Consider the following 14,779-nt stretch of genomic DNA (forward strand, 5'->3'; position numbering starts at 1 on the left):
GAACATCACTGGTACCCATCTACAGAGCATCAGTGCCATTGGTAAAGTGAGATGTCTGCACAGAGCCCTAAGAATATTGTAAGAAAACACACACCCTAGCCACAGTCTGTTCACCCTGCTGCCATCTGGGAAAAGATACAGAAGTATTTGCAGCTGTACCACCAGACTACGGAGCAGCTTCATTCCCCAGGCTGAGAGACTCATCTACTCATCCTTCCTAATGACATAGCAGGATCAAGGACAAATCTTAATTTAATTTTTTTAAAACTATGTTTAAAAAATGAGTAATAAATTCACCTTGTACCTTGGATCTGTAATTGCAGTAACACCTCTTGGATAATTTTAACAAAATCTCATAAACATTGTAAAGGATGGCGGTGTACCAGATAAAGTGACAAGGAAACACACACCCACAAAAAGATGCACATGACTACACAGAGATGCAAAACCAGCACGAAGTCTGTGTATCTTACCTCTGAGAGGTGGTGGGGGCCTTTTGCATATCTTAGCCCAGGGGCCTACTATCTGAGAGACTACCATTTGTGGTGCAACAGCAACTACAGTTATTAAAATAATCCAAAGATTATTAATGTAAAGTAACACGCAGGAAAGGTGGTCTAGTGGAAATAAACTTCTTGTTGAATCCTATTTTTTTTATGCATGCCTGTCTTGACGTCTGGATTTGTGAAATAAGACACTGAACTAAAATAGCCAAGGTCATTTTAGGAACTGCCAGAAGAGCTCGTGCACAATACCATCAGGGGTAATGGCTTATATCCAAGGTCTATTTTGAAGCATTGCCTCATATTTATTTCGGCTTCATCTATTTTTTCTCTTTTCTTCTTGGAGCCCCCTCTTCCTGAGGCACAGCAGTGATATAACAGTCTGCACACAGAGCTGCTGAAGTGGCAGAGGATAAAGGCTGAAAGAATACCGTGGAGATGGAGGTGCAGATTTACAGTATTACAGCCCAGCAGTGGAGTGCGGCACAGGGAAGTGGAGTGCTAACAGTAAATCTAGAGGCCTGGAGGAGGAACAGGAGGAGCATGCCCGGAGAAGCCTCTCAGAGGGTGGGACTTGCGGGCCATGGTGACTCACTGCTGCTCCCTGGTTGGCTCTCATATCTGGCATCTGGAGCTCATTGACAATGACTCCATGGCAACCATCAGTTGTGGAATTGTAAACAGACTGAGGGACTGGAAAGACGAGCGGGAAGCAGGCTTTTGCTGTTCCTCCACCCCGTGCTCAAGAGCGCCAACTCGGCTGTCAGCTTACTGTGTGCGAGCATGCTGAGGTCAGAGGGAGCAAATGGGGTGATATGACAAGATGCACATGTGGAGGCCTTCCCTGAAATATGTGAATGTATGCAACATTCAGGAGTCATTTTTTTATTAGATAAGAAAGATTTCAGAGTAATTTCTGCCACTGTAAAATGGGAATGTAATGTAATAATAAATGCTTACACCGTTAAAGAATAATAAATGAGAAGTGAAAATTTAAAGATAGTATGGACAGATGGGTCCCTGGGCACAGACATGCAAAAGGACCCACACAGGAACAAGACACACAGACTTTGTGCTGGTTTTGCCTCTTTTTGTAGTTGTTGTTTTGCATTTCTTTATGTAGTTATCAGCACCTCTTTTTGGTTTTGTGTGTCCTAATGAATATTTTGTGTACTTTGTAATGTTTTTGTATCAGTCTGAGGCCATTTTGTGTCTCATAGGGGTACATTTGTGTCTTTTTTGATTGTTTCTGTCTTTTTTTTGTCATTTTGTGTCTCTTTGAGGGTCAAGTTCTGTCTCTTTGAGTCATATTTGTGTCTTTTTTGGTTGTATGTATGTGTCTTTGTAGTACCATTTCTTTATTGTCATTTACCTTCCAGGTAAATACTGTTAATGTTTTAAAAGACATTTTGCAAGTGATGGTCGATAAAGGGGAGTGGTGTGGGGGGGGCAACACCTGGGCCCCTGGCCTGTGCACAGTAAGCCTGTAATCCATCCATAACAAGTCCTACTACCCCTGCATTGCAGAATACTGTGTTTTATTTTGTTGCCTGTTGGATTTTTTTTATGGACTTGACCTGCAGTAAGTGGTTTAGTTTCTGTAACTTTCCTCTTTGCTTGCATGATTGATTCTTGAAGAAAGTTGGAAGAATCACTTGACACCTTTGCTGTAGTTCCCCCAGGAACTACCATTTCAAAATTTCTCAGTCTAGTTCCCCTCAACCCAGAAACTTCAGTTCACGTTTCAGTGACACTTTGAGGGAGAAACTGTGGGGCTTGAATTCAGTGTGGACAGTCAAATCTCTCACTTACAAGATCATTTATGCCGTTGATGATAAGATAACATTAGCTCCACCACATTAATGCAAGAAACTATACTATAAATAAACTAGAATGACTTACATCACCTTTGTACGCAGTGCATTTTACAAACTGTGCTATCGGGAGCAGTAGCTTCCCCACATTTTGGCCTTCCTTGTCTTTTATAAGCCTCTATGTTTTAAGACTATTTTAGACTTCAGCTCCCTTGAGCCTTTGACAAATAGGCATCCTGTCAAAACTTCATGGGAGCAGATGCAAAAGTTGCGAGCTAAGCTAAGCAAAATCCTTACTTGGAAAACATAGCTGGGATTGTTTTGAATATATTTAGAATATGAGACTATGCAAAATTATTTTCCATCACTTCTGTGTTTGTTTAGGTTATTTTTTAACCATGCTTTCCAGTAAATAGAAAGTCCAGCGTCATCACTTTATTGACCATTAACACCACACTGGGAAAACTTTGATAAATATACAAATATATCTAAGTAAGTGGGACAAGCTAAAAAGACAGATCTATACAAATTTGCACTAGTTTATAGATCACACAGTATTTTGTTGAGGTAGTTTTAACAAATCTACAACAGCTAGATGTTTTGGCTTGATACCAGCAAATTTCGACAGATCACAGAGTATTTATCTTGTAAGAGAACTTTTTATAACATCTCATTATTACAGTTTGAGTGTGTTGCATTCCATATTATTTGTATTACTACCAAGGTTAGACACAATGCATGAATGTACAACACTGCTCACTTTTCACATGTATTGTTAATTTGATGTAATGTTTGTGTATTACTCATCTGTCTGTAGTGTTTGCCATCTGTGTAAACTTCAGCAATTTGAGACATCAACTTAGAGTCAGTGAAGCCTACAAAATCTAATGTCCTGCTTGTAATGTAACCAAGATGACATGGAGGGATTTTTCCATTCGGCAGTTTGTATTTATCACAAATCCAACATGACATTAGGCACTTTATTGTGCTATATTAAGTCTGACTAAAGTCAAGGACGTTGTGGCGCAGGGATATTTGTCTCATTTTTATGCAGCTAAGGTCTTTTGCAACCATCATACTTTAAAAAAATAAAATTAAATACCCAAGCCACATTTTAAATGATGCTGATTAAGGCCCAATCCCAGTACAACCCATGCCTCCACCTCTTAGGCACACTTCAAACCGAGTGTTACGATGGCTGCACAAGCTACAAAAGAAATCCTCAGTGGGGCTTTTTTTGTTTTGTTTTTTAAATAAAGATTTATCATACTGTCTTAGTATAATGTTGTTTTAATTTATTATGGTCTTCTTCTTTATAACAAGCATAAAAAAGAATTGGGAAATCTCTGTAGGGGTACTCTCTTTGAGGACATATGATGCCCAAAATTTAACTTATTTCCTGTAGAGAAGTTCATACACTGCTAGTGGCCTGGTAAAGAAATAGTGCTCCCTTTTACTTGATGACCTGTTTGAAATTTAAATCATCAACAAACTGCAAGCTTCTTGACAACAACAAAAGGCTGCCTGTAGCCTACACGTGAGAAATTACCATAGCTGGAGACGGCATACATGCATTGTTCGGCAACACTTGTGGTGTCTGTTATACTCTTTTTTCAACAAAATTAGCACGTGCACTTTGGTTGGTTTTTTTAAAACATGCGATAACCCTTGAGAGCCCCATGTATACAAATGTTGGCTATGAAATATCATTGGGCCCAATGCCATTTCTTATTTTTACCCCTATCCCTTGCCACCTTGCCCCTTGGTTCAAGACTCCCACTGCACAAAAAAAAAACAACACACAAAACGACTAACACTCGCGAAAATCTGACTTTTTTAAAAAGCGAAATGTACAATTCACACTCAATTCTGACACACAATTCTGACTCTATAACTGTCACGGGTATTTATTGCCTCCGGCTTCAATCTATAGTGATGGAAATACAGCACTGGGGTGAACGTTCTAATTTTAGGTCCTTAACTGATAAGATGCAATGACGTGCTTCTATATACTGTTCATCTCCATCTAAGCAGTTCTAAAATATCAATCCAAAAATGTCAAAAACTGATAAATCTCATGCTTCCTGTCTCACCAGGCATCAGGCATCCATGCTGCTTTCTAATGTTTACGTGTTTGCTGGCCTGTCCATGATGTAACATGAACGAACATGACACACCAAAACAAAACAAAAAACAAAACAAAAAAAACACAGAAAGACATACTTTTCTGCCGCTGAGCTGTGTACACAGCTCTGTTCTGCAACTGACAACTAGAAAGGAGTCTATAAATGGGCTGGAAAAAAATGGTCCCGTGCCACTTGCACAAATGGGTGGTTTAACCCAAGTGGGCTCCACATGGGTTATGCAAGGGTTACCTGGATACTAAGTGGGTATGCACCTAAAATATCCATCTTATCTGGGTAAACCCCACAGTGTGTGCATTTGGCATGTGGCCATTATGGAACCCATGGACAGTCCTATATCAGACCCATTTTTCAGCCCATTTACCCTGCATACAAATGTAGGCTGGGTTATTGCACAATTGAAAAAGACTAATCTCCTGTCTTGTAAAATATGTCTGATATGCAGTATCGTAAATAATGGCATCCAGCTGCGTCTAGTTGCAGTAAATCACTTTTGTACATTGTAGCCAAAAAGAAACAGATTAAAAATTTAGAGTTAACTGTCACCATACACTCTATTTGAAGCGATACAGATGTACTTTCTTAAGAAAATTTAAAAAAGAAATACACCAAAGAAAGTAAGATTGTTATAACACCACCTATTAGTTCTGTGTTTTGTACCAGCTGTGTGATAGCTTTGAGTACAGCTGTGGAGAGCACACCAGCACTTCCCCGGAAAAACCTGTAAGCTGTAATGGTTTCAGCCAGCTGTGGGTGTTGCTATGCTGACAAATGTAAAGCTTGTGTGCGCAGACTCTTCAGGGCTCATTCTTTAGAATCACATGACCAGGACTACCAGAGAATTTCTCCTGAGCACCGCACTAACCCTGCATGCTTTTAATAGTCCTCCACTGAAGGGCAAGCTGGTTTCAGCTGGCTTCAGATGTGTCACAACCTTTAATGCATTAAGTGCTCTGACAGGTTTATGATTCTTGTCATTAAAAACCAGATAACTTGAATAACTGACAGATACATGCTCCAAACCACTAAACACATAAAGTTCACATGATCATGTGTTGTATTGTGTTTCCCCATTTATCTCCCATGTGTCTTGTGTATTCATGCAGCTCAGGTTTACTAGGAACAAAGGGGAATGTGATGTTTACTGGTTGGGTTTTTTTTTTAAGCTCAGCAGCAGTTTTGCAGCAACCTGCACTTATTTGGTATTATTACACACAAATGGATTGATTCAGTACTCCCAGCTTAGTCCTGCACCCATTGCCTTAGAGCACATTCAACCAGAAAAATGATTCATGATGTTTCCAAAATCCTCACATTGTTTAGTTCTGAGGAACTGAATCTTTGATATTTTACAGGGAAGGCAGAGAATGCCCCTTGCAGCTTTCTCTGAGATACTAATTACATGTATAAAGGGGCCTCTGAGTTTGTATTTCAGTAGAATCATGTTGTTTTGATTTCAAAAAATTACTGAGAAAAAAACCCCACTTTTTTTCTGGACCACTCACAGGTAGAGCAGGAGCTGATTCCTGTAATTGTGTGTGGAGGTTATTGTAGATTCCCATTCATCCATCATTTTAGCGGTTTGCTGTAACTGTGCATGACATTCCTGGCCGTAGTCTCTCTTGTGATGTGCTTTCACAGGGGAATTGCAATAAATAAGCAGCATCTAGAGTGGAAATTAATAAGTCATAAAAATTCTAATCATTGTATTGATTTTGTTTTTATTTCTGTATGTCTCACTGTTTGTGTGACAGATGTTTTTTTTTTTTTTTTCTGTCAAATGTATATTTGTCATTTTCTTTTGACCTTTTTAAATCCTACTTTGTGATAAAGTGTTGAAGTGGTTATCCATCCCTTTGTCACAAACTGGGCTTATACATTTTATGAAAGTGATAAAATACAGAAACCACCATAAAGCATTGGTATTACAACAAATACAGAGATATTACTGACTTATTTGGGATTTGGGAGGGTCAATGATGCATAAAAAGCACTGACAACCCAGATCACACGAATAGATCATCCCTAACCATGTTTGACAGCAGGTGTCTCTGTGTCCCCAAACAGTGGTAATGTCTTATCTCCTGTAACAGACTTCTGAAGCATGTTGTCTGTTTCTATTTTTTTTTAATGTGCAACCAACAGAATTTGTTTAACTCACGACATATTAAAGAGACAGTATGTAGGATTTAGTGGCATCTAGTGAGGATTGCAGATTGAAACCAATTAAAATGTCTCCCGGTTAGAATTTCGCCAGTGTTCATTGTTCAGGAGGTTTTAACCAAGAGCTGAATTATCAGCAGAGGTTTCTTCCTCTTCAAAACAAATGGACCTGGTGACTAAAACTGGCAAAAACTTGGAATAAAACTATTTGACCCTAAATTCATGTTTTCTCTGACGCTGTTTGGCATGTTGCAAACCAGCACCTGCTAATGTGTGCTTACCTTTTCTCTGATCCAGAAGTTCAGGAGGTTTTTACCAGGAGCCGAGTTACATGCAGAGGTCTCTTCCTCTGTTAAACAAACAGACCAGGTGATTAAAACTAGTAAAACCACTGAATTAAGCAGTTTCACCTTACAAATCAGTGTTTCTCTAACGCTTGTTGGAGACGGGACGCTCTAATAACTTGAATTCAAATGCTCAGGAAAGTTTTACCAGGAGCTGAATTATCTGCAGAGAGCTCTCCCACTCTAAAACAAACAGACCTGGTGATTTAATCTGGTAAAAACACTAATAAAGCCATTTTAGATTTAAAAAAAAAATGTTAAAAAAAAATAAAATAAAAAATCTGTGTTTTATCATTGCTGCTCATTGCGGAGGGGCTGCTAACTACAGTGGCTAATGCGAAAATGCTCATGGCCCTATCTAGAGCAAGTGTTTGGTTCGTCTGTTAAAACATGGCAGCAGCCTCAGTAGACAGGAACCCCCACCCTGTAGCTCATTCTAAGGAAATAAAAACACAACAATTCTTATTTTCAGGTGATCACACATAATAGAAAACATACTTATTTTATTATATTAAATTCGTGCCAATATGCCCCTCTAAATTATACACTCTGGACCTTTAAGAGGGCCAGGGGTATCCAGGATGCCAAACACAACATTAGGATTAAGATTTTAAAGAGATATAAAACAAAAGCACTCATACACATGCAGATGGAAACCAGGCACTTCTTACAAAGGAAGAGAGCCAGGGAGCACAGGATGTGTTGTTCTAAAAATAATCCTGACAATAGTTTACGCTGGTCGGAGGAGACTTGACATCTCTCCTGATTGTAGTGAAGTCGCCTGACGTCAGACGGTGCACAGGTGAACAGACGGTGTGTCACACACACTGCTGTTTAAGAACACGTTGTTCCAGTGAACTGGCAGCACTCTGCTTGATCACATGAGGTGCAAAATGTGCAATGGCAAATACAACTTTTTGAATTCCTATCTTGTGAGGCACACATGTTGACATATTTTTACCCGAGTGTGCACTTATGTACAGGGCAGGGACATTTCGGAGAAGTTGTACACTTCTTGTGCAGTAAGAGGCATTTATGTAATTAAGAGGCATCACAAATGTAAGTGCATGTGAGAGCATGTCAGGTTACACTAACACCTACAGAGAATCAAGTGAGTCACAGCAGTATAAAGTCAACTTGTAATTCTCTAGAAGACCGGAGCCGCCTTGTTCTAGTTCTGGAGTATTTTGTCTGAAGCGGCCGCGCAGTTTCTTTGTTAAAGGGATAAATTTATCAGCTCAGAAAATAAAAATGAGCTTGTCTCTTCCAGGAAACTTATCTTCAATAGAGAAACTTTAAAGCTCTTGAGATATGAGAAACTGATAACATGTAGATATGTTTGTTATTGGAGTGTCTCTAAAAATGCAGTGTCATACAGAGCAACGGTTTCCCATCTGGGGTTGAGACACTTTAAATTTTAAGAGGAAACCATAAAACAGTGAACTTGTTTCCTAGATGTAACTGAAAGATGCATATAACATGTAGAGTGTTTCACCATCAGTAAGTTTACTCTGCCTGTGAAAATAAAGTTTGACTCATAACCAAACAAACACAGAGATCTCATTTCATAGAAAAATAGGGCTTTTTTATTATAAATTAATGAAATGTTCATACAAATATAAATAAGTGCAAAGTCGTTTCAGTCTGCTCGCTTTGTTAAACAAACATCTTCAAGCATCCACAGCCAGTGGTTTGGCTGGCAAAAACACATCTTTATAAAAGACAGCACAAAAACACATCTTCACTCATGTAAACTCATGAAAATAAGACACATTTGGATTCTTCTCCTTATGGGAAAAGACAGTTACTTAATACATTCATTTGCAAGCAATAGTGATCCTGTCTGTGCCACAAATACTACCATATCTTTTGGTATCCTCACCACTGAAGCCATATGAAGCAGTGGTGCTGTTCTCTCAAGTAAGATCCTCTAGGATTCAGTCGTGTTCCAACAAACTGCTGTCTTCTTTAGGCAAGTTTGGCGTAAACCCTTCGTCTACATAAAATATCAGAAACACATTCTTTGCACATTTTCTGGTCTTTAAAAGTTTAGTTTTCTCTTTTTCGACTGGACCCAGAAGGCCGTCAGTGTCCACTCTAAGTTTCCATTGTCTGTGTGTTTCCAGCGTGGTCAGAGATCCCAGGATGCCAGACAGGACGTGTCTGATATGTCCAAGATTATCATCTGAGGTCAGCAAAAAAAGCCGGCCTGACCGTAAAAGCCGGCTTTAATGGATGGATGATTTTCTGATGTGTGCGAGCTCAACAGCCTTGCAGCACATTTGGTTAGCAGCAGCGGCGGCAGCAGAGGGAACCTGTGCGTCATCAGACTGTAGACAGCTGACTGTGAGCCTCACTTCAGTTTTCAGAAAGTTGTATGTCATCGGTGAGGCAGAGGAGGACGGCGGGGTTTCATACCACCAGGTTACAGCAGTACTCTCTCGGTCTTCGCCCTTTTGGTGGATTAGTCCCTAATCCAGAGACTGATGCCCAGTTTTCTGTGAGAACTGCTCACATCTTGTCAGTACAGTAAACTGCTCCTTTAGCTCGATCTCGGGCTCTGCTCGGCTTCACCGTTACTCCTTTGTGATTGTAGCTGTGCTGAAACCTTCTCATTTCTTCATTTCACTCTTAAGTCTTTGCTCCTTCAAGAGCACCAATCCAACACCTCTAGATAGGAGCATCATACTCCTGGAGGAACTCTTTTAGAGGATGTGGAAGTTGGTCTCTTTTAGAAGAAATGTCCAAATGTCCATTGACTGTTTTTCTGCACAGATGCTGCAGCGTGGACAAACTACAGGAGAGAGGTTTGACAAGCTCCAGAGGGATCTTCTCTCCTCCTGAGTAAATATAGTAGATATTCCCACTGCGAGCGTTTCCTTTGCTCTGAGGCATGTAGAAATGCACCAGCTTGAGGATGCAGTCAAAGTGGGGCACAGACTGAATGTTCTTAGGGTCTGTCTGCAGGTAAAAAGAAGAAGAGTCACATTGGATGCGCAGGTTCTTGGTCCCCGATGCTGTCTTGACACTGAGGGCGAACAGGTGTCTGTTGTCCGAGCTGTCCCTGATGAGGAACGTGCCGGTGGCTTCAGCCGCCAGCATGGCGTTGGCCTCCTTCCCGGTGATGGCGCCCCAGTAGAAGCCACTCTCCTGGAGCTTGTGGAGCGTGGCGAGGACCATCTGGTACTGCGTCTTGGAGGTGAAAGTCTTGTAACGGTGAGGCAGCCGCATGCTGGAGTCCAAGAGGCTGCTGCTCATCGCGGAGTCAAACTTGCTGTGAGTTACCATGGCGCTGTGCCCGCTCTCTAGGTAGCTTGGGGAGCTCTGGGCGCCGCACAGACAAGAGAAGAGGAGGTGGGGTCAAAGAGAGGTTCAGAGGGTTGACGGTGAGGGCGTGGAGAGGTCAATCCGTCTGGAAACACCTAAGGAGACAAGAGAAATGTGAGCTCAGTGTGGAAAACATTAAAATGCAGTTTAAAAGCTGACATACAGTAACAGCTCTGTTTTAGTCATGTTGAGGCCTAATGTGATGCAGCAGCTCTGTTGGAAACCATTTTTCCAGATGTGGAAGCTTTAAACATCCCTGGTGGTGATGGGGAAATTGCCCTAGAGCGCATGAGTTTTTTTTTTTTTTTTTGTAACTTTAAAACAAAAAAAGAGACACAAGCTACATTACTTCTCTCCTCTGTTTAAGAGGCGGTGTCGCTTTAACAGCGTGTTTAAACAAAATGCTTCCAATTAAGTTTCAGGCATTTCGGGGAAACTTTTTTGTGTGTAATCTGCCCTCGGGACTCGGTCAGTTCCAGTAAAGACAGCGTAATCTTGATTGCGCAATTTACCGGCTTCACTAAACCTCACTTATACAAACACTCGCAACAATATTCATCCTCTTAATACAACATGCAAAAAATTATAAGTGTTATAATGAAAAGAAAGAAAAGATCCTCACCTTCAATGTTTTTCCAAACTCGCCCTTTTAAAAATAAATCCAAGTGCGCAGTCGCCGGATAGATGCACTGTTGTTCAGCGACTGTTAGGATTTTACAAATGTTTCTGAAATTCTTTGGCAACAAACTTCAAACTTCAAACTTGTAGAGTAGTTTGCTCGGCGTGTTAGAGCTTGTGTGCTGCCCTGCTGTGCTGTGAGTTACTTATGAAGGAGGTTACTGTGGTGACTCCGCCTCCTCCTCCTCCTCCTCCTCCTCCATTCCAGTAAAGACTCTCTCTCTTGGCAGATTGACAGGAAGCATTTATTTATTTTTTTAAAGGATTCCTGCTATGAGAAGCGCCCTCCCCCCGCTGTTCGTCTAAAATGAGGTTGAGGAGTTCCTAGCAATACTTGATTACCTTTGGTAACCTAGTATGTCTCTTTAGTGCTTTATAAACACTTTAAATAAAACAATCTCTCTCTCTTTTTTAGAGTTTAAGGATAAGCTATTGAAAAACATATTTGATTATAATGTTTTTTTCTTAAATATTTGTAGAAGTTCCGCTTTTGCCTAAACAATGAGGTAATGATTCAGCTCTGTGTAGTCGTTTTCGGAGAAATACTCAGTAATTGTTGCTCACATGCTGAGCAGCAGTTCTCCAGAGAGGGCGCCAGATTTTGGGGCCACTGTATACAGCACATGAAGCAATTGTTTCCCAATAGCCACAGCTGGTATCCAGGGGCAGCAGGTTCTTATTTACTCATTGTTGTGGAGTTTATTGTCTGCTTTTCCCTGCAGTGATTATGAGCACCTTCTATGATTGATCTATCCCAAGGGCCATAATAAAACCAGGAAAAGGCTCTCTCCAAATGCACTCTGTAAACATGCCATTAAATATCAAAATGTGAAAATGTGTACTTTAATACTGTTGTCTAGGGGCGTTTTAAGGATTTAAGGAAATTGGGGGCTTAGTCCAGACCTCAGTATGGGGGTCCAGGGGGACCATTCCCCCATTAAAAATTTTTACACACACACACACACACATATATATATATATATATATATATATATATATACGATTTGATGAAAAAGCTCTATTTAGATGCTTTTTTTCTTGGCACCTAATTTACCTTTTTTAAACTCTCCAGATTCATAATGAATTGTGATGAGAACAATAAGTAGTTGTTAGTTATTAGTATTGACTACAAAATACTTTACAACTGCTATTATTAGAAATCTATTGACTAGATTTGAAAAATAGTTAAATGTATGAATTTATGCTTAAGTATATTCATTTATTTTCAGAATTTAAAATATTTTTTAATGTTTGCACCTCTGCACTCTTGCTATTTTTGATGATTTTTATTTTTTTAAAAATGCAAATCATTTAGTAATTACTTTTATCTTTCACATCTTATCTCTTAACTCTTATTGTAAATCTGCATCCTTTATTAAGTTTTATATTTTATTGTTCTGAAAAGCACATTGAATTGTCCTGTCTTTCCTTGCCTGTCCAAGTACAAGTGTGAATGATATGAGACATAATTAGATCTGGGATTTTTTTTAAATTTTATTTTTCAAATTATTAGGCCTATTCTTAATTTTGAAAAAATAGATGTAGCCTCCATGTTATGCTATTTTTACAAAACACATACAGTGAGTGAAGGCTGGTGTTTGCACAGAAAATGACACCTATAATACATACAGTGCAATAGTAATGAGTAGCATAAGCGAAATATTTTAAAAAAAGGACAAATTTTAATTTTTGACAAATACCTTATAATAAACACTTAAAATGCCCTAATTGGTGGCATTCCCAGACACTGGGGGGCCCAGGCTTAGAGTCCCCCCATGCAAAATTTAGTAAATATTGATATAGGGATTAGAAATATTAAATGATCTTTTATATATATAATTCAACCAGAAACAATTTTATTATATAAAGTTAAAATATATTTTGTTTTTAGTTTTATTTTTTATCTATTTATTTGTCTATTTTAAAAATTCTGTTTTATATAAGATTTAAATTTTGACAGTTTTCATCTCCCCTCCTCCTACTGTGGTGACCCCAGCTCTTCTCCTGATCTCATCCTTACTGTAAGGCCGTCTTTATCATCATTTTAATAATTTGTAAATCAGCATTGGGCCATCTAAGGGAAGCTGACTTCAGATCCTCATGTAAAGTCAGCCTAATCTTTGGCAACATGTGTGTGACTGATAGAGTGCTCATACAATCCACAGCAGCGCCCTCCCTGCTGACTCAGCCATGACCACCGTCAGCCTCAGGTGGTTACTGAATGACAGATTAACTCCAGGCTATGGTGTCATGTCAGACTTTGTCTTCCTTTAACCTGTTGACTCTGAGTACTCATCATGTAGATGACAGCATATAAGTTACAGTCAGACAGTAAACGGCTCTGACACTTCTCGGTTTAACCCTCAGGAAAAGATACATCTGTTTTTGGCGTGCGTTTTACCAAACTTCAGCTGGGAGCTTGATAGAGGGAGGCGGGTTGTGGGCAACGGACTGACGCCACAGAGCCTGATGGGTTTTGGTAAAAGCCAGCTGTGTCCACAGAGGTGAGTCAGGTGTTGTCTGATTCAGACCACCAGCAGGATGAAGGGGGGAGGGTCACTAGGATAGCCTCGTAACAGTCCACTTGTTTCCAGAAAATCTATTGTGTCATCATTGTGAGGCATGTATTTAGCATCTAAAGTCTCCACTGGGACCATAACGCAAGTCAATGAAAGGAAGAAGGGAGGGAAACACCCCCCTACACTATGTTTGAGCTCACCACGTCTCCAAGGAAACCACTATGCACATTATTACAGCATGCTGACTTGGCTTTTTAGTATGTAATTTCCCAACTAATAGAGTAGGGAAAATGGACCTTTAAGCCCAGCTAGAAAGATGTTTAAAAAAAGAGTAAGTACGTCAAGACTTGTAACCAAAAAAAAAAGTAAAATAAACAAACAGAAGATAGTGTGTACTTAACCAGAGGTCAACCCTCAAATGGTTGGTCAGTCAAGGCCACTGACGAACCAAGTGACCTGAGGCTGAGAAAGCTTTCTACTCTGCATGCCGCAGGACTCTGGCCAAACATCTGAGCCTCAGGGTGTGAGGGTTGGCAATGACAGTTTTGGCTCTGTAGGCGATGTGTGTCTGTGTCTTTTATTTCTAGTAGGTTTACAGAATCTAAATAAAAACCAAAAACACACCCTTTTTTCCATGTTTTTCTTTGGTTTCTGAATGTGTATCCTCTTAATACTCTAAACATGACGTTAGAGGTGAATGAGTCTCAACTCACATGCAAACTCAATGAATTTGAGCTCTGCGGATGGGACAAGGCCTCGCATGATAGCTTATTGGTCTGAACCACTGTTTAGTGGAAAAGGCAGCTGTTTAGGTTTTCCCACACTGACTCAGAAATTTACTCTAGCTCATGGTTCCCGTAAACCCAGTGGGTACGAGGGGGGGAAAAAGCGGAGTTCTCTGCTGGACAGAGAAAAATGTTGTTCAACAAAATATTTTGGAGCTGCTTGGTCTAGGAGAATTTTACTGAAACAAGGAGATCTTTTAAAAGCTCTGTGTGTTTTGCCAGTTCTGTGAAATTGTTTGAGGTGTTGGCAATTACAAAGGCGCCACTTATTGTTTGCACAGCTGAATACAGTGAGCCCTGAAATCAGCTGATGTTATTTACAGGACATCACATCATCTACAATCATGGTGGGTTAAAAAAATATGTGTTTTACTGAAATCCACAGGTGGAACTAACACAGTTGGTGCCCTGAGCAAGTTTCCTAAAAATTCTTATTATTTATTTATTTGCTAACAAGGACTTGCCTGATATTAGACACAATTGTCAATTTGTTTCACTCCAC

At 39.9% G+C, this 14,779-nt stretch overlaps 1 protein-coding gene across 1 annotated transcript; it reads right to left on the bottom strand.

Annotated features, from left to right (window-relative positions):
• Nucleotides 1-8,526: 8,526 nt before the first annotated feature.
• On the bottom strand, nucleotides 8,527-11,100 carry socs3a (suppressor of cytokine signaling 3a). The gene is made up of 2 exons (XM_042505650.1): nucleotides 10,918-11,100; nucleotides 8,527-10,390 (listed from the first exon to the last, which is right to left on the bottom strand). The coding sequence occupies exon 2, from the start codon at nucleotides 10,254-10,256 to the stop codon at nucleotides 9,639-9,641; it is 618 nt and encodes a 205-aa protein (XP_042361584.1). The 5' UTR covers nucleotides 10,257-10,390; nucleotides 10,918-11,100; the 3' UTR covers nucleotides 8,527-9,638.
• Nucleotides 11,101-14,779: the final 3,679 nt, after the last annotated feature.

Source organism: Plectropomus leopardus, chromosome 17 (assembly GCF_008729295.1).
Source record: "Plectropomus leopardus isolate mb chromosome 17, YSFRI_Pleo_2.0, whole genome shotgun sequence".
NCBI classification, from domain to species: domain Eukaryota; kingdom Metazoa; phylum Chordata; class Actinopteri; order Perciformes; family Serranidae; genus Plectropomus; species Plectropomus leopardus.

Coding starts and splice junctions, on each gene's coding strand:
- socs3a (XM_042505650.1), bottom strand. CDS start 10,256: ATGGTAACTCACAGCAAGTTTGACTCCGCGATGAGCAGCAGCCTCTTG.